The sequence below is a fragment of the Psammomys obesus genome, unplaced genomic scaffold (assembly GCF_907164565.1).
Source record: "Psammomys obesus unplaced genomic scaffold, mPsaObe1.curated_primary_1811, whole genome shotgun sequence".
Classification (NCBI taxonomy): Eukaryota; Metazoa; Chordata; class Mammalia; order Rodentia; family Muridae; genus Psammomys; species Psammomys obesus.
The window spans coordinates 1,868,761-1,888,734 of NW_026596152.1; the positions used below are offsets into that span (position 1 = coordinate 1,868,761).

Consider the following 19,974-nt stretch of genomic DNA (forward strand, 5'->3'; position numbering starts at 1 on the left):
AGGTCCGCCTTTTGTATCCTTTTTTAAACATATTTTTTTTCAGGCTAGTTGTATAACTGGAAACATTAAAATTTCAATATGAAGGGCTGGAGAGATGGCTCAGAGGTTAAGAGCACTGGCTGCTCTTCCAAAAGTCCCAAGTTCAATTCCCAGCACCAACATGGTGGCTCACAACCATCTATAGTGAGATATGGTGCCCCCTTCTGGTGTGCAGGTGTACACGAAGTACAGAATACTGTATAAATAATAAATAAATAAAATCTTCAAAAATTCAATATGAAAAAAGATTTCATGATGGTAGTTTAAAAAGCTGAGGTGTGGTAATTCACACCTGTAATCCGGGTACTTGGGAAGCAAAGACAGCTGGATCTTTGAGGTCAGCTCATCTACACAGAGAGTTCCAGACCCACCAGAGCTGCATCATGAGAGTTTGTCTTAAAAAAAAATACAGAACTTTTTTTTACTTCATTGGTTTTTGTAGTAATCTTGAAATTACCACTTCAAAACGTGGCATGCAAGTATGTATGCAAATGAGTTGGCTAGAGATATTTTGTGTTAGTTTCACTGTGAGTTCCATTTTGTGTCCTGCTCTATTTTTTTCAGATTTTTTATTTATGTATGTATGTGTACACCATTTGTGTGCAGGTGCCTGCAGAAGCCAGAAGAGGGTGTCAGATCCCCTGGAGCTAGAGTTACATGCAGCTGTGAGCCGACTGATGGACTGGGAACTGAACTTGTCCTATGGAAAAGTCATCTCTTCAGCCCTCACTGCTCAGTTTCTTTTTGCCTTTGGGCATAATACTGTTCTGTGAGGTTCTAGCATTTTAAAATTTTTTTAAAAAATCATGTTTACTTATTTAGTGTGTGTATGCGTGTGCACTGCTTGAATGTGGAAGTCAGAGGACCCCTTGTAGGGTTGGTTCTCAGAGTCTACCGTGTCGGTCTCAGGGATGGGGCTCAGGTTGTCAGGCTTGGCAGCCAGTGTGGTAATCCGGGAAGTCCTCTCACTGCCCCATGTGTGTTAAGTTCTAAGAGGTTATTTAAGTTGTTCTGAGAGGAAAATGTTCAGATAGGAAGTTTGTTTTGAGAAATAGTAACTTAGGAATGTCTTTACAGTGTTTTGCTTGGGACTTTGTGTGATATCTATTTCCCTGTAGTGAGGATTCTTGTATTTGTTGGCAACGTTTTGCAGATTTAAGGCAAGAGCTGGCAGTTCGGGAACGACAGCAGGAAGTGACCCGGAAGTCCGCTCCCAGCTCGCCGACTCTGGACTGTGAGAAGATGGACTCTGCTGTGCAGGCTTCCCTCTCGTTGCCTGCAACGCCTGTAGGGAAAGGAACAGAGAACAGTTTTCCTTCACCAAAAGGTGTGTATTTTCTCCTTAAGCCTGTGCTGATGACCAGCTTTCCTGCATTTGCTGATGAAGCAAGAGCTGCCTCATTTAAGCAAGAATTGCGGTTTACAAGTCACTTTTCTGTTCATTGAGCAAAGGGAGACTGTTACCCTAGGCCATTGGCGTGCAGCAGGTGAGATGGTGTCTGCGCGTAAGAGCAACTGAAGTCAGGTATTTAGACAGAGGGTTACTTATTCATGTATTTTTCAAGACGGTTTCTCTGTAGCCCTGGCTGTCTTAGAGCTCGCTCTGTAGACCAGGCTGGCCTTGAAGCCAGAGATCTGCTGCCTCTGCCTCCCCAGTGCTGGGATTCAAGGTGTGTGCCACCACACCCACAAGTTAAAAAAAATTAAGTTTTAAATTTTATTTTTAAAAGTTAATTTTTGTTTATTGTAAAAATATGTGTGCATACAGATTTATTATCTGTTTGTTTATCTGGAGGTTTGGGGATTGAACCCAGCGTGCCCTGTGTGCTTGGCAAGAGCACTGAGACTGATCTGTAGTTTTCAGTACCATGCAGAAAGTTTGAAAGCACAGAAAAGATACAAAGTTAAAGATTACGGAAGGTTTTATTTTTATTTCTTTATGTGTGGGTTTGGTTTTTTTTTTATTTTTATTTAATTTTTTTTTTTTTTTTGAGACAGGGTTTCTCTGTGTATCCTTGGCTGTCCTGGACTCGGTCTGTAGACCAGGCTGGCCTTGAACTCACCGAGATCCACCTGCCTCTGCCTCCTGAGTGCTGGGATCACAGGAGTGTGCCACCGCGCCTGGCACGGTTTTTAGTTTCTGTATTTGAGTTATTCCTTACATATTTCTTTGCTACCATAGGTTGGTGTTTGGTTGTGAGACCTGGTCTCACATAGGCCAGGCTGGCCAGAGAATGACCTTGACTTAATGTCTGATCTTCTTGCCTCTGCCTCCCAAGTTCTGGGGTTACAGGCATGTGCTATCACACCCAGTCTCTCACACTAAGTTTTTTGATCATACCTGATGAACAATTATTTTTTGCTTTTTCCACTTTGTAAGTCCTAGAAAAGAGGCTTTACACACAGCTATGAAGAGCATCTTAGTTACTGTGTAGATTGGTATGTATGTTAGATGTTTCACGAATGCCCACAGAGGAGCACAGGGAGCTACAGAGGTCCTCTGTGTGTTAAGTCCTCGCACGGAGGTGAGCCATTTTGTAGCCAGTCCTAGAGGCTTGCAGTGAGGTCCGGCTCTTCACTCCTATCTCAGCCTCCTCTACTCCCCACGTTTCTCTCACCTCATCTTACGCTGTCTGTCCTCCTGCCCTTCTTGAAGTGCAGACTTTATCCTCTAGCCTCATAAGAGGTTGTTCTCTGGGCTATTAGGACCACATTTCCTGTATTTGTTCTGCCCAGCTAGCTAGAAGGGACTGTTAAATTTTATACTAATTTAAGTGAATAGTGAAATTCAGTTTCTGTGTCAGTCACATTTTATTATTGAGAGTATTATCATGCTGATGACTGGTTTTCACAGCTCCCTCCCTCCCTTCCTCCCTTCCTCCTCCCTCCTTTGTGAGAAATGATTTCACTCTAACCCTGGCTCTCCTCACCCTCGCAGAGATCCACCTGCCTATACTACACCCAGTTTGGCATAGTATTCCTTTACTTTTTAAAATTGCAAGTAATTTTTTTTATACAATACATTATGATCATGGTTTTCCCTTGCTCATCTTCTCCTAGATCCTCCCCACCCTTCCAACTACATACCTTCTTTCTCTCTCTGTTCCGAAAACAAACAGGTAAATCAAAACAAACAAAAAAACCCCACAAACAAGAATAAAAAAAAAAAAAAAGAAAACTAACAAGAAAAAGAAGTAGAACACACACACCATAAAAACACAAAATTAGAAATGGTAAGCAAAATTGGAAATGTATAAGCAAAAGATAGATAAGGTAAGAAATGCTCAAAGTAATAGGAGACAAAAACCCCTCTGAAACATGTTGGAGTTGGTTTTGTGCTGGTCATCCAGTGTGGCTGGGCGTGGGCCTGCCCTTCGATGTGGGGTGTCCGCCCTGTGCGGTGCCCTTGGAGAAACTTAGTTTTTTCTTTGTGAATAGCTGTCCGTTGAGGATTGCTTCTTGGGTAGGAGTACAGGCTCATGTCTGCTTCCCCATCTCAGCACTGGGGTCCTGTCTGCTTTGGTCCTATATAGGCACTGTGTGTGCTGCCACAGTGTCTGTGAGTTCATATATAGCACAATATTCTTAACGGAGCATGATGCTAGCTAGTCTCTTTAGGTGACAAAATGGGCAGCCCTCTGCCCTCACAGTTGTGTTTTTAGGATCTTTAGAAATACTGTCGATGTTGAAGGCTCTTTGTCTTTGCGAGTGTAATGGTTAAGCTCCTTTATAATGCTTCTCTTTATAATTTGTACCTTGAAACAGTGTGATTTTGCTTCAAATGTATTTTTCTTTGTAACATCATCAATACAATCCAATTATAAAGGAGCTGCTGATGTCATCACTCTGCCTTTTTTTTTTTTTTTTTTTTTTTTCTGTAGCTATACCAAATGGTTTTGGAACCAGTCCACTAACTCCTTCTGCTAGGATATCAGCTCTAAACATCGTGGGGGATCTCTTGCGGAAAGTAGGGGTAAGCATTCAATTACTCATCATCATGTGTTTCCACTGCCGCAGTACTGGACTGTTTCCTTCCCGTGCTGAGAACCATAATGAAACTGAGAAACATTGAATCCCCTGATGAGCAGAGACTAGATTTGGGAAATGCCCAGCACTGGCTTAAGGTGTTTCTGGAAGGGCCTGGGTATTATCTCTGGGTGCTTTTCCTCTTCCCCATTGCTGTCCTGTCTGCAGTGCAGCTTCTCAAATCCTGTTCTTTGCCCCGGCTCTCATCCTTCTGGTTTTTCCTGGGATAGTATCTGGCTTGTGGCATTGCCGGCCACTGTTTGTTCTAGGGCTTACTGCTCTTGGCCACTTCAGCTTCAGTGACTCATTCTTGGCTCTAAGCTTGTTTCCAGTAACTTGACTTTTGAAATATGAAACTAGTTTTTTCTTTATTTTACATGTGTGAGTTGGATGCATGTCTGCACATGTGTGTGCCTGGTGTCTGCCAAGGTCAGAAGAGGGTGTTGGATTCCCTAGGGCTAGAATTAACAGATTTGGGCTGCTCTGTGGCTTCTGGGATTCAAACCTTGGTCCTTCCTCTGCAAGAACAAGTGCTCTTCACCTCTGAGGCAGCTCTTGTGAGGCAGCTCTTGTTTTGTTTTACAAAATGTTTCTAAAAATTGTGTCTATGTGTGTTCATGTATTTGCATGTGCGTGCATGCATGGGCCGGGAGCATGTGGAGGGCAGAACAGTTTTCAGGTCTACTTTCCACTTTTACTACATGGATCCCAGGGATCAAAATCAAACCCACTGAGTCATTTCACCGACCTGAAACCGAGTTTTTTGCTGATGGCTTTGAGTTTTCTGAGACAGCATCTTGTTAGGCTGAAATTCCTGAGTTCAGGTTATCTTCCTTCTTGGCCACCCACGTAGCTGAAACTACAGGGTGTACCCTCTGTACTCGGCCTTTCACTGTGTTTAGTGCCCAGATCTTATCAAGAGTAGTGCTGTTGGTTGGTCTTTATCAGCATCTTTTGCTTTTACTTGTTTCCTACTCCTTCAGGACTCTTAACATTCTTGTCACTGTCGATTTCACACTTGTCAGCTTTGTCACAAAGGAGAGCAGCAACCGGGAGTAGCCAAGCAAATGGAAACAGTATGGGACCTTGTGATTTTATTCTGCTGCTGTGTCGTCAGCATGTCTGGCATTAGTCATGTATTTCTGTCGGTGACTTCTTTTTAATAATCAACCCTTACAATATCTTACCACCTGCCACTCCTTCACTTAGTGTTCATGTGTGCGAGTGAAGGCACTCATGTGGAGGTCAGAGGACAGCCTGTGAGTTTATCTTTGCCTTCCCTCTTTACCCATCTTTGAGACAGGGTCTCCTGTAGCTCACTGCTCTGACCCGTGAGCGTGGAGTCTCTTCCTCCCATCTCTGGGACTCTGCTGGGGTGACAGACACTTGTGCTGGTGGATTTGGATGTGGGCTCCTGGGGTGAACTCAGGCCATAAGTTTTGTGTGGCCTGTGCTTAGCTCACTCCATCTCCATCTCTCCTCAGCTCCCTTCACTTAGATTGATGCAAGACTCTATGAAAAAAACAGAAATTGGACCATGCTCTCTAAAGAAGAAATGGGGCTGGGTGTGATACTGTGTACCTGTAATCACAACACGGCAGGAGGCTGAGGCAGGAGGATTAAGAGTTTGAGTCAAGCTTGGTCTACATAGTTAAGACCCTAACTCAAAGATGGAGTTGTGGGGGAAGATGTTCTAAGACATGGGTCCCGTGCTCCACTCTTAAAGTGGACTATTGTTCAGCTGTCACGTTAGCTCCCAGTCCTCATGCAACCCTACTATAAAAAATTGGCTTGGACACAGTGACCTCCTCACTCCTGGATAACCATGTGGGTTTATATACACGCGCGCGCGTGCGCACACACACACACACACACTCACTCACTCACACTCACTCACTCACTCTTATTTATCTATTTATTTATTTTAGTTTTTGGGGCGGTTTCTCTGTGTAGCCTTGGCTGTCCTGGAACTCCCTCTGTAGACAGGCTGTCTCTGCCTCCCAAGGGCTGGGATTAAGGGTGTGTGCCACCCCCACCCAGTGGTAACCATGTTTTAATGCTATTTGTTGTAAGAGTTGCAGTGTCCATTCCCATAGTTTAAAACAATGTGTTTATTTTTGCTTTAAGAAAAAAAGGAACTTAACCTGCTTCCTCTCAGTCCAATTTTAATACATATATTTATTTATTTACGGTGTTGTAGATGGAACCCAGGGCCTCAGGCGCAGTAAGCACACATTGTACCCCTGAGCCTCATTCCCAGCCCTAATTAACTTCGTGAAATCTTTTTCTGGATTTGTTAGGCTGCATCTCAGGTCACGCTTCTCTTCCTTCTCCCACCTGTGCCTTCTTGAGCTCTGTTGTAAATTGTAAATTGAAAGTTAGTCAAGTAGATGTCATTTCTCGTACAGCTGTAATAACGGACAGTATTTTTTTGTCTAATCATGAAGCCCAGGCCAGCCGTAACTGGAGATCGTTCCATCATGCTCAGCTTCCCTGTGCATTTTATATGTAATGTTTCTGTGTGCGCATGCACACACGTGGCACTAGTGCTGCTGGGCACCACGATTGGCTTTTGTCTTTAGAGTCTCTCCTTATTATTAATGACGCGTGTGCATACGTGTGAGCGAGTGTGGCCGCGCGTGAGGCCAGAGGGACCAGACCCGCCGGAGCCGGGCTTGCAGGCTGTAAGCCACCTGGGTGGGTTCTGGGGCCACCGAGCCAGCAGCTCTCGAACCCCAGGCTGTCTTTTTGTCTGTTTTTAAAACATGAGTTGTGTGCTGGCTTCGGCAGCACATATCCTAAAATTGGATCGATACAGAGAGGATTAGCATGGCCCCTGCGCAAGGGTGACACGCAAATTCGTGAAGCATTCCATATTTTTTTGTTGTGAAGTTAACATGCAAATGTTAAAGGAATCTGAATGTCATAGCCAGAAACCAGACTGCTAGTATGCCTTGAATGTGTCTACTAACAAGACAGTAAAGTCTTACCTTGCGCCTTAGTATCTGCTTTAGCAAAAAAAAAAAAAAAAAAAAAAAAACAAAAACATGAGTTCTAGGGATCAAGCTCAGCTTGCCAGGCTGCATGGCAGGCTCTTTGACCTGCTGAGGGAAATGCTACTACACCGCAGCATCTTGTTGGGCCCTAAGCTTGTTGATCATTGAGCTAGTACTCTGCCACTGAGCTGTACACTCTTAAGCCTTTCCCTCTCTCCCTTCATCTTCCCATTTTTCCCCTTTTTGTTGCGACATTGTCCACGGTGTACATAGTTCACACTGACATAGAACTCATTATAGCCCCGCTGGCCTTGAACTCTCCTGCTTCTTCTGTCTCTGCCTGCCTAGAGCTTGGGATCACTTAGCACACCTATCTTTTTTGTTTTAAAGACAGGGTTTTGTTGGCATACTTTTAAACTCAATTATATTTTAGTTTCTTATATGTCTTTCTCCCTTATCCACCCCAGTCCCTTCCAATACCTCAACACTGGATAGGAGAGAAGGAAGGTTAGTGGGGAAAGGGGCAAAGTTCTCTTTAGCTACTTTCTGCTGTTCAGGGTCGTTGGGTTCCTTCGGGCAAGTCCGATCTTTGTTTCAGGAGATCGCCAACTTCTTGTCAAACTGCATCAGCAGCAACCAGGAGCAGCAGGAGGAAGGACCAGCAGCCTTCATCTTTCTTCTCTGAGCCCCCTTTCTCTCTTTCTGGGCTCTGGCGTTTATTCCCTCTCCAGAGCCCTCAGATTTAAACTATCTGCAGGTGCCAAAGAGCCTCTCTCAGAGCTCACACAAGGCAAATAGTTTGCTGCTGTGGACAGTCTGGGTCAGTCCCACATCCTACACCTGGGATTAAAACAAAAACATGTTTACATATCATAAACCCAAACTACAACAGGGTCTCGCTGTGTAGCCCTGCTAGGTAGACCAGCTGACTTCCAACTTAGAGAACTCTGGCTGCTTCTGCCTCCAAAGTAGTGGGATTAATGGTGCACCCTGCCATGCTTGGCTTTTTAAATTTTACAGAGTAAAAACAAAGGCTGTTCTTTATATTCCATCTCTCTTTCACCATCACCTTTGATGGCATTTTGACAGCATGTGTGCTCTAGACATTCTGGTCTGGTCTCTCTTCCGTGATCAAGCCCCTAAAACTGCTTGGCGATATCACTGTGGTCAGAGCCAACTTGTGTGCTGCTCTGAATTTTACCTGAAGCACTCAACACCAGTGTACTTCCCCCAACTTGGAATGTCCTCTTTCTGGCATCCCCGAAGCTGTTTGTTGACTGTTCCCACCCCACTGCCCACTTCTGTCTGGCATCTCGTTGGGTCTTCATCTGTCCACGTTTTCAGTGATGGTCTTACTAATCCCAGTCATGGCCGCACCTACCTCTGGGTGTAGAGCGTGTGTAGATCTTAAAGCTTGTACCACCTGCGAGGATCACTGATGCTGAAACATAATTTTTGCCTGCCATGTGGCAGATGCTCAGCAGATACTTACATGCACGGAAAAGCCCCTTCTTTGAATATGGGAAATTAAAAGTTTCATGGTGGATGTATTTATGTAGAGAGTCAATGATGGGTGGTCCTCAGCATCCTAGAAGGTCACTGTTTCTGTCGTTCTTTAGCTCATGATAAGGAAGTATCAGCTTGGTTTTGGTACTGTTTCATATGTTTCTGTTGAAATGATGGGGTATGATGTCCAGTAGTGGGATTTTGAATGTGTATATTTCCTGTGGATGTCTGATCTTTTAATCTTGTGAATTGGAATGGAATATTTTTCTTTCACATGTATCTTTTTCCTTTTTGGGGGTCTAGTGGAAAGGTACTTGACTTGGGAGAAATTTTGTTGGGAAAGAGATTTTTATGATCTCCAGGTGTGGAGTGATTAGGAGTTCCTGTTCTTTTCACATCATCTATTTGCTGGTAGATCATGCACACGACAGGCGTAAAGGAAAGGTACTAGACTTAGAGGTAAATGGCAAAGGGCCAGTATCCTTTGCAGGTAAATTAATGATAGACAAAAGGTATCAGATGTACAGTGTATACTGCATTGTCACAAAGAAAATGGCTTCATTTTATGTGAGATTGGAAATGGATCTGTTCTGATGCAGTGGGAAGAACAGACTGAACAAAACTTTACAAAACAAAACGACTGAATAGACTTAACAAAACTTTACAAAAATAGACTTTACAAAACATGGACCGCATTCTCAAGGGATTATTCTTTGTAATACTTGCTACAGGAATGCACAAAGTCCCAGTCTCAACCAATACTGTATAACTTTACAAATAATGGATGGGTTCAAAGGCCTGGAGTCTTCTCTACCTATCGGCACCATAGTTTTCTTAGTTGTAAGGTGTGGCTTTTATTTGTCCTTCAGTGATACTGAGAGGAAAAAGTTAAATATTTGAGCTCATTAGAAAGGGGGTCAGTGAAGATGGTCTACCAGAAAGACAATTCATTATGGCTTAACTAATGGCTGTTACCCTGGAGGGTAAGGGTTGAAGCCTGAAAGAGAAATGGTTTAGATGCAGATGTTTTCTATTCAGCCACTGTTTTGACAGCCATTCCTTCTTTTTTTGTAGGCTTTAGAATCCAAGTTAGCAGCTTGCAGGAACTTTGCAAAAGACCAAGCATCCCGGAAATCCTATGTTCCAGGGAGCGTTAACTGTGGGGTAATGAACAGCAATGGCCCAGAGTGCCCAAGGTCAGGGCGTGCTACTTTCTTCCATAAAGGGTAAGTCTTTGACTTTTTTTTTTTTTTTTCCAGTTCTAGAGATAAAACCTAGTGCTTCATGTGTGCTAGACACTTACTCTACCACAGAGCTACAGCCCAGTCCTTGGACTGTTTTAAGTTTACAAGTCTTAGGTGAGGTTACCAAAATCTTGAAGGTTACACACACTGATGAGCTTCCCCGGCTCTATTTATTCAAGTCCCAGAGGATAGAGGTCTGTCACTGGCTTCTGGTTCCCACAGAGTTTGCTGCCCCTGGAACATACAGTGTCTGTTCTGGGGGTAGACTCTTAAAAGGCTACTGTGCTGGGCTCAGGAGAATCTTCATGGCTCCTGTGGGCCTGCTCTCCAGGTGCGTATAGCTTGGGAGACTCTCAGCAAATCTCCTTTAAGAGACAGGGGGAGCCCTGCAACTCTTGGTATGCAGGCTATATGCCAAGCCTATTTATTTTATTTGTAGTTTAGAAAACTACAAGTGTTTAGACACCGGGTCAAATACAAGTGAGAGTTCAAGGCTAGCCTAGTGTACATAGTCAGTTTCCAGCTAGCTAGAGCTACATAGTGAGACTTAAAAACAAAACAAAACAAAAAACAATGTGTGTGTGTATTAAAATTAAAATAAAAGCTTTTAAGCTTAAAGCATTGGTATATTAGTAAAAAAAAAAAATGGTTGGTATAGAAGTATGTAAGTAAGAAGTTCTACATTCATGCTATTTTGGTCATTCCTTAGAGTTAATTTTCAGGCATGTAAAATCAGATTTTTATGTATCCGCTCTTAAGTTCCTTGCAGTACAAGAGTGCAGTTTAAATATTGCTCAGTAACTTGCCTGTTTTGATTTACATTGCCAGTGTCCTTCCATGTCAGCATGTTTCATTCTGCCTTATTTTGTTTTCTCTCTAATATGCATAGCAGTCTTCTTGTTATAGACATGACTTAATGTAGGGAACTAGTTAGGACCTGTAATCTGTCTGCTGACCATGTTACCTTAGGTAGTTGTTGCTGAAACAGCAGCTGACGTACTTGTTCATGATTGCTTGCCGTTGTTTCTTGTGAGTGGAAAAGGCAGCTTTGAAGATAACAGCAAAATGAAGCAGGAACAGTTCTAGAAAAATTTAAAAGGTGCTTGTGTTTCTAATGCCTTCAGTTGTTAAAGCTTGTTTATGGAAGACCTAGGTTTTTTTTGTTTTTTTTTTTTAAGATTTATTTATTTATTACGTATACAGTGTTACGCTTGCATGTGTGCCTACAGGCCAGAAGAGGGCACCAGATCTCATTATAGATGGTTGTGAGCTACCATGTGGTTACTGGGAATTGAACTCAGAACCTCTGGAAGAACAACCAGTGCTCTTAACCTCTGAGCCATCTCTCCAGCCCACCTAGTTGTTTTATGCAGTCTACTGTTTTGTTGTTTTGAGGCAGTGTCTTATTATCTAGCCTTTGTTGTCCTAGAACTCTCTCTGTAGACCAGGCTGAACTAAGACTAGATCTGCCTTCCTCTGCTGGGTTTAAAGGCGTGAGCCACTGTGGCCAGCTACATAGAGTCTACTCTTGAAAAGAATTCTATTTTTCAACGCTGTAGTGGCGCATTCTGGTCTGTTGCTGTTTCCTACAACACTTCTGTCTTGAAAGGATACAGTGAGGACCTCCTATAAGACCACATTGTGAATATCAGTGTGTAAGTCAGAACTGTTTTAACTCTTAGGGTTCCTCAGGTGAGAGAAGTACTTTCATCGGGCTTGGGAATGCCCATTTTTGAGGTGTTTTGGAACATGGCGTTTAGAGGAAGTCTTCAAGAGTGTTGGAAACTCCAGTGGGGTAGTTGTTAGTCTCTGGAGTCATGTGTCTGGGTGGGCCCCATCTTACAGTGTGAGAGGAGGCATGAATTGCAGATGGATTGGGTAGGCAAGGCTTGGGTGGTCATAGGGAGGGAGGAATAAATTATCATTCAGGCTCACTGCTCTCCTCTACCCGCCCCCCTCCCCCCCCCCCCCCCCCCCCCCCCCCATCTCTTTTTGGATTTTGAAACGGGGCTCTCTGTGTAGCCCTGGATGACCTGGATTCCCTTTGTAGACAAGGCCGGCCTGGACCTCACAGAGATCTGCCTGCCTCTGCCTCCCAGAGTGCTGGGATTATAGGCGTGCACCACAGTGCCTGGCTCACTGCTCTTCTCTTGCATTTGCCTCTCATCCCAGAAGGCCAGACAGCCATTGCTCAGAAACGATGAACCTGCCCTTGCATGAGGAGCTGAGAGGATGCCCGGGGAGCTCTGCCTGAGCTCTTGCTCCAGGAGCAGCTGGGTGCTGGGTTGCCCTTATTCTCTGAACTGAGTAATGGAGACAGTGCTGCTTGTGTTTCTTCTTAAATTATGAAAGTTCTGTGTTGTACTGTTTCTGCCAACAGTGAAATGTACTTGTACAGATTGGCTCTTGAGAGTGTTTCTTGGTTTACATGTGGATGGTGGATGCACACTGCAGGGCCAGTCTCCTGTTGTTGCTTGAGGAGTGCTCATGCCTACTGTGCTCTGGAGGGTTTCCTCCGTGGGTTTGCTGTTACTGCTTCCTTGCTGCTTTGCTTTCATTCTGCCTTTCTTGTAGTCAGCCTGGCTTTTTACCTGTGGCATTTTTTAACCTATTGACTAGACAGAAACCAAGATGGTTTGTACCAGCTGTAAGAGGAAGGGGCAGACAGCCTGGTCCCCAGACACATTATTGACCCTGGCATGCTAAAGAACAGCCAGGCTTTGTGGAACCAGAGAACTGTGGCTTGGGACTTTGGCATGTGAAAAGCCCCATCTTAAAACCTTGGCGGTGTGCTGGCCTTGCTTGCCCTTTGCTCCTGAGGAGTGTCTATGGCTCCATTACTAGCTTACTAGTGACGAGACTGACAGGTGGGTTTTCTTGGGAGGTTGTGAGTGTTTATTTCATTGGCTTGCAGCCTTCATAGGCAGTGTAGCTTTGCTCCATGAAACTGCACACACCTGATCTGGCTCCGCGGCCTTATGTGAGTCACAAGTATTTTTGCAGATTATCTGACTATCTAAGGACCTCTTAGAACCAGGAGTTTATTCTCTGGGGCTTCTCCCAGTCCCTGCGATGCTGGCTGGTTGCCCGAGCTTCTCCCACTCTGTAGTCTAGCATCGAAGATACTCAGTTTGTGTGTTTCTTGAATTTGCTCTAAAACATTTTTTTCTTCCATGAGTTTAATCTGGCTTTATTTGTATTGCTTATGCATGGTGCAAATTGTGGGCAAACCAGTCATATTTTTCTGGGTCATATGTTGGTAGGTGTGGGCTGATTTCAGGGCACAATATGAAAATATGATGTGCTGTTTAATGATTTTTTTCCTTTTTTTTTTTTTTTATTAGGCAAGAAAAAGTCATATTTCCCACGTTGTTCATGGGTAACTCAATTTGTTTGCTGTGCTATCTTCTCTGCCTTAACCATGCTGTGTGCTGGAAGACCCATTAACAGACTGGTCTTTACTAACCGCATGGGGCTGACAGCTTTAACCAACTTTTAGCTCACGAGTGAGCTTTCCAGTTTCCGGTTTGACTTGCTTGCACCATTGCTGTTAGTGTGCAGGGAAACAGCCCACCAGGTGGAGGTGCCTGTGATCTCAGCTAGTTGGGGGCTGAGGTGGGAGGAGGTTTGAGCGCAGGACTTAAGGCCAGCTTGGCAATGAGCGAGACACCACTTGAACAAAATAAAACAAAACCTCAGTGCAGTGTCCTGGGTGGCTGAGCATCTGCCCAGTGGCATGCCCTGTTATACAACAGGGTGATGTTTGTGGTGAGGGGTGGAGAAGATGGAGGATCGCATCTCTTGGTCTTCATGGGGATGGGGCTCCTCTTGCCCTGCCGTTGCTTGTTTCCTCTCAGCAGCTGATGATAGCAAACCCCTTGCTCTGTGCTCGCTTTGTTTCCATATTAAACTGAGACGGTAAGGAGGAGTGTGTACAGTTTGCCTTCTCTTTTGTACTGTTGGCCTAGCCTGGCAGCTGGAGCTGCCTGGAGCTGCTCCGTGCTTCTCTTTGCACTCGGGCTTGGCGTCTGGCTGCCCGCCACCTCTCCTTCCTGCCCTCACGGTACACAGTACACGGTACCCAGAGGGCACACTCCTCTGCTTGCTCTGACAGACTGAGCTCTGCTTTTTGTCTTGTTGGGTGGCAGAGGCCCTTCCCAACTGGCCTCCAAGGTGAAGTTTCCGTTGCTAAAACACTTTCTGGAGTTGACCTCAGCTTTACCTTAGCTAGACTTGGCTATAAGTTCAGGGATTGCATGTCTGGAGCCTTCTTCACACTTGATTCTTAGGGCTGTCTCCATCCCTGCCTGTGCCCTTCATTTAATTTGGTGTGGCCCACTGGACATTTATTTCTCTACACCTGCACCTGGTATTCAAAGGCTTTTCTTCTCTTGGGAACCTTCTCCATTGAATAAGTTTAGTTTCCTGAAAGGGCCTCTCCAGACAACTCTTCTGGAGGTCAGCTCTCTTTTCTTCTGCTTTTAATCATTTGTGGGTCACAAGTGATTCAGAAGAGAAATGCTAGGTGAGGTCCTCTGTCCAACCACCCTCCAAGTTTTCCAGTCCACACAGAGATGTTACTGGCTTTCCACTGGAGCTCACGTGTACTGGGAACGTGGAAGTTTTGCTCATGGAGGCCTCCTGGGTGACCTGTGATTAGAGGAGGCTGGGAAGGACTGGGATAGCTGGAGGCAGTTCTCAACAACTCACTAACACGAAGTGGGTGAGCCTGGGCTAATGACTGCTTTGGTTTTCTCCGTAACAATGGAGACAAGTGCATTTCATTTAGCCCTGCACCTGTTCTGTGTGAGGGACAATCCTTGTGGCTGCTGCTTTTGCACACTGGGGACCAGATGACAAACTCCAGTGTGGCCCTGTGGGGCGAGCTGGGCTTTCTGTAGTGAAGCTTGCCTGCCCTTGCCGGGGACAGGGCGGAGATGTGTGTGTTGACGCCAGGCCTTCTGTAGTTCTTCCCCTGTGGTTGAGAGCGTCAGAGCTCTGGGTCTGCATAGGCAGGTGGCAGACAGGTGGGGTTGTGAGGTACGAAGTGACAAACACACTGGCCCTAGGCTCAGGAGAAGCCAGGCATGCAGCTTTTGGGAAAGAAGATCTAAAGACAGAACTCTGCTGTCTAGTGTAGAGGTAGAACAAGGCATGGGGCCAGGCCGGGGAGGGGAGGTGGCTGGAGTAGGGGGTAGCCTGCTTGTTGGGTTCTGTGTTTGGCTTGATGCAGATTCCAAGTATTGGCTGTGTTCAATCTCCTAAAACATGCTCGCTCTCTTTTTATTTTCTTTTTGGTTTTTTGAGACAGTATTTCTCTGTGTAGCCTTGTCTGTCCTGGACTTGCTTTGTAGACCAGGCTGGCCTTGAACTCACAGAGATCTGCTTGCCTCTGCCTCCCTGAGTGCTGGTATTACAGGGGCGCGCCACTGCACCTGGTTATAACATGAACCCTTGTTTCCTGGAAGTCCTGGGGTTCTTTGTCAAGTCCTTTGCATGTGTGCTTCTGTGTGCCACTAGTGACTGCTTATGAACCAGTGTCTTTGCAGAATGTCTCCTTGTGAGTCTGGTTTCAGCTCCTTGGATCCTTCCATAAGCAAGTGGGTAACGGTGTGCAAGAGTCACGGATTGTGGCCCTAAGCATCACCGATAGGATGGATTCTCCCAGCAGGCGTCTTAGGGTAGAGGCTGAGTGGCCTCCTGAGAGAGCTTGTGCTCTCCCTCTCCTTTCTTCTTCCCCCTGCTGCCTGTGGCTGCATGCTGGAGTGTGGGTTGGGGGTGCCCTCTGCCTTGCTGGGTGTGCCTGGATGCTGGCGCTTGTGAGGAGCTGGGTTGCTCTGTGTAAGTGCAGAAAAACAAGTTTTCCATCTGGCTTTAATTGCTAGTCATTTTTTTTTCCTTTTTTCTTTTCTTTTTCTTTTTCTTTTTTTTTTTTTTTTTTACCTTGAGATACTGGCATTGCAATTGATTTATAAAATGAACTAGTAGAATACATTTTGTTAAAACTTTCTCCTGTACTATAGATGATTTCATTATATATGTATATATAAACCACACATTGTATATTTACATATGTTTATGTGGCTGTATTTATTCTACACTTAACTACATCACAGTGTCTATAATATAAAAGAGGCTGGAATAGAATAGAATCTAGGCTATATACTGCTTGCATTTTCTTTATTTTTTTCTAATTCATTTTTTTAGGTAGCCTCCCTCATTTTCCTTATATTATTAAATAATTCTGAATATTCTCTGCTGTTAAAATACTGTAGAATACATTCTTAATAGTTGTACTTATAGTTAATTGTTTTGTTGTATAATTATTTAATGAACTCTCTATTGCCAGACATTTAGACCTTCTAATGGTTTAAAGAAAAAGTCAGAATTGTGGTTACAGTGGCCCATATGACAAAGGGGTAGATGGTGTCAGTACTCAAGGGCTGTGAACTGCCCTTTCTCTTATCACAGTGCCTTCTGGACAGTCACTCAGCAGAGATTTGAGCAGTTGGGGTCCTGCTGTAGGCTGGGAGGAGGACTAGTTACAGAGGGCTTCCTATGTGAAGAGTGATTTTTAAATGAGCCTCTTTTTCTTCTCTTCCTCCCTTGCTCTTCTGGTCACCCTACAGGGCAGTAAACGGCTTTGATCCGGCTCCTCCTCCTCCTGGGCTGGGCTCCTCACGCCCATCGTCAGCACCGGGTATGCTGCCTCTCAGTGTGTGAGTGTCCGGCCTCCAGGGGGGGCCCCCTGCCCTCTTCCAGCAGCCCACGACACCTACGCCTTGTCCCTCAGTGCCTGGGTCCAGCCCTGTGCCCCTGTCTGCCTTTCCACCGCTGGCAGAGGGCAGGCTGCATGCCGTGGCGGCTGCTGGGCTCCGCCCCGCCCCAGGACTCTGCGCGATATCAATACTGGCTATTTTCTCTTCTCGCCGTAGTGCCGTTGGTTTCACATGATTGCACTTTTTGTGGGTCACAAGTGATACATATGTGTATCGCTCGATCACTGGATGTGGAAGTACCCGTTCATCACACCTGCCTCCAAGCCCCATTTGCTGTGTGATAGGATTTAGTTGTTTAACCATTGCAGGTCTTCTAGAAGTTTCCCCTCAATCAGGTTGACAAGGCTTACTCCTGCCGGGCATCTTCAGTGCTCACAATCATGTGTCCCCCAACCTTACCCTGCAGTTCAGGCCTGTTTCTGGCAGAGTCTCTGAGTTAGGGAACATTGTCTGTACCTTCTGACTTTATGTATGCAGTCTATTTCGTTGCTTGCTTTTCAGAGCATTGAGATGTGTGTCTAAGCTGCAGGAGGCACGGGCAGCTGGGCCCTGGGCAGTCCAGGCCCAGCTTCTGTCAAGGTTGCCCTCTCCTCTGTGTGCCTCAGACTCAGAGGATGCAGGCGGCAACTTTCCTGCCAGCTCAGTCACTGAACATCTCAGAGCGTTTTTGGTTTCTCCTCTGAAGGTCCGTCTAGATGCATCGGGAAGGGTTGAGGGGCCTGATTCTGGGGTTGGCTGGTGCCAGCTCGTGGGGGGCAGACTGGCCAGAGGGGTTTGTCCCTTGCACCCTTGATTATTCTCATGCTGCACTTACTGTTTACATTTGTTTTACTGTACATAGGTTTGTAAACATTATTGCCTAAGATATTTGTACATAACTTGGGCGTTGTAGCTTTTATTTATTCACTCATATGGCATGTTAATGACTTATGATGGTGTCCTACTCTGGGCAGCTGTATAGGATCATCATGTGGTTTAAAGAAGATACTTCCCTCCAAAAAAATCTTTTAATGTGGAAACAATAAATTTCACAGAAAAAAAAAAGGGTCAAGATTGCTTTATTTGGTTCCTGCCATCCCGTGAGAGAAGACATTTGAAAGGCAGTTCAGTGTCTCTTCTCCTACATGGGATGTGATGGAGAACAGGTGTAAAATAAGACAGTTGAGGCCTCAGGAGAGGCTTTATTCACACACACTGCTAGCCTTGTACCATCTCCAGGAGCAGCCTGAGGATGGCCCAGCCCCCATGGGATGGTAGAGAAAAACCAGGCACGAAGCACTGTATGGGCCCAGGAACTGGCCTCCTAGTTGCACTGCATACAGCGAGAGCTGAAGGTGCTGGGATGAGGGGAATTCCGTGGGCATGGGCTTCTCCTCATCTTTCTTTCACTGATGTTGCAAGTGAGACAAGTTCCAGGTGCGTGGCAGAAAGTTCCAGGTGCCACGTTGAGAGCATAAATGTGACGTGTGCTTGACCTTGCCTGCGGCAGCAGCACAAACAACAGTGCATCTCATAGCTTAAAGCAAGTGTGCGGACTGTGGTGCGAGAGGCAGGTGAGTCTCTGAGTTCAAGGTCGAGGCTTCCCTGTTCCAGGACAGCCAGAGACCCCATCTCCACCCCCCCTCCCCAGATGAAACCATAAAACAACCAAACCACGTGAGTGAGAGTTAAGGGAGGCAGGCTACTAAGTGACTAGGAAGCAGTAAGTAAGGTAAGGTTCAAACTTTCTGTTAACAGAAGACGGCATCTGTTGTTTGTTCTTGGAGCGTTCGCCCTAAGCTGACTTCACCGAGAGGCCCCTGCAGCCACCTGACCGCTGCAAGGCAGTCTTAACTGTCTCACTGAATGCTGGCATTCTGTGCTGAACGGCCCCTGGAAGGATGGATTAGGTCAGAGGTTTGAGCAGTGAGCGGACCGCTGTTTATGTGGCAGCCTGACCTAACAGATGAGGAGCAGCCTCCTGTGGTGCAGGCAGGCTTGAGCCAGAGTCCCCTCTGGCTCCCTGGGCTTACCTAGACCGCTCTTCAGTTGCTGTTCTCATCATTGGGGGGGGGGGGGGGGGGGGGGGGCTAGGTAGGGATGCTGCTGCTGCTTTAGGTCCAGGTCCAGCAAAGCAAGCAATGGGTGTTAGCCTTCCGGGCTCTTGGTGGGATGGTGTCTGTTTGGTGGGTTTTTATTTTTAACCTGTAGCAGCCTTCTCCACATGACCTTGTGTAGACACTGGTCTGTGAGGCCTTTTCTTTAGCACTCCATGAGCTGGATGGTTCAGGATACTTTGTGCTTGCTGATCTAAGTCTTTAAAAGTTGCCTGAGTGTCTGCTGTCCTGGAGGGTGCCTGTGGCCAGGCTGTTGTTGAATCCTCAGGGCTGAGAAATGGCTGAGCTGGGTCTGTGGATCATTCTCTTGGAAGACCTGATCTTGGTGTGCCGCGCCCCACCCCCCCCATGTCTTTCTGACAGGGTCCCATTTCTGAAGACAGGGTCCCGTTTCTTCTTGGCTCAGAATAACTGGAAACTGCTGGCTCAGTCAGCTGAGGGGCTGAAACCTAATGTGAGGCAGGCCCTTCGGGCATAGACTCTCCCGGCGTGCAGAAGGCGTGGCTCAGGGCAAGGCCAGGCGTGGAAAGAGGCCATTACCTTTTTCTGCCATGCTCTCTTCCCACAGTGGAGGTCTAGCAACTTGCTGTGTTTGTGGACCTGGGCTGTTGCTGCTTCCTCTGCCTCCTGGGCTCTGAGCTTTATAGATGTGATTCCCCGTGCCTGGCTTAAGGAGGCAGATGGAACAAGGCAGATCTGGTAGCGCCTGTGCTGGGGACCCGATGGGATTTGTTCTGTTTCATGATTCTTTGTCCCATCTGCACCCACAGGAATTCTGCTAGCGTTTCCTGTCAGCTCTTTAGGAAGCCTTCCCTGAGGCAGACGTGACCCAGAGGAATGAAGTTTAAACTTTTCACTGGCCGAGCAGTGTCACGCCCCGCTGCCTTCTCCACTAAGATGCAGTACGTAGATCCTGCCGGGACTGTGGTCATGGGTGGATGCCCGGCAGGAGGGCGGGGCTCATTTGTGCTGGGCTGCCAGTGTGGGCTGAGTAAAGACAACCTTTGAGTGACACACCTGAGTGTGAGGCTTAGTGGCCAAGCCTGCTGCACTGAAGGCCGGAGATGGGAAACATTTATCTTGATAAGTTTTAGCTAGGAAAAAGATTGATCCCACTGTGTAGGGAAGAGATATTTTATTATATTATTCTCCATGTCTTAATCTTGCCTAATAGTGGGATAGCCGTATCACTTCTGGGATAATACCTGCTGATGTCAAGAATATGATAAACTTCAATAAAGTACAATAAATGTCATTGTCTGGTGGCAGGGGATGGCCGGGAAGCACA

General features: G+C 46.0%; 1 protein-coding gene and 1 non-coding gene across 5 annotated transcripts in view; both read left to right on the forward strand.

Annotated features, from left to right (window-relative positions):
* Ndel1 (nudE neurodevelopment protein 1 like 1) overlaps positions 1 to 19,941 on the forward strand; it is a 43,204-nt gene extending 23,263 nt beyond the window's left edge. For 2 of the 4 annotated variants that reach the window (XM_055594303.1, XM_055594302.1), the window contains exons 6-9: positions 1,193 to 1,366; positions 3,921 to 4,012; positions 9,642 to 9,793; positions 16,441 to 17,634. In XM_055594303.1, coding sequence (XP_055450278.1) covers positions 1,193 to 1,366; positions 3,921 to 4,012; positions 9,642 to 9,793; positions 16,441 to 16,534 — 512 coding nt within the window. In that variant the 3' untranslated portion in view covers positions 16,535 to 17,634. Of the gene's footprint in view, positions 1 to 1,192; positions 1,367 to 3,920; positions 4,013 to 9,641; positions 9,799 to 16,440; positions 18,480 to 19,456 lie in introns of those variants that run through there. The other 2 variants (XR_008718664.1, XM_055594304.1) reach the window with 2 other exon arrangements.
* On the forward strand, positions 6,840 to 6,946 carry LOC129667040 (U6 spliceosomal RNA). The gene has a single exon (XR_008718682.1). It is a non-coding gene; the product is annotated as a U6 spliceosomal RNA (small nuclear RNA).
* Positions 19,942 to 19,974: the final 33 nt, after the last annotated feature.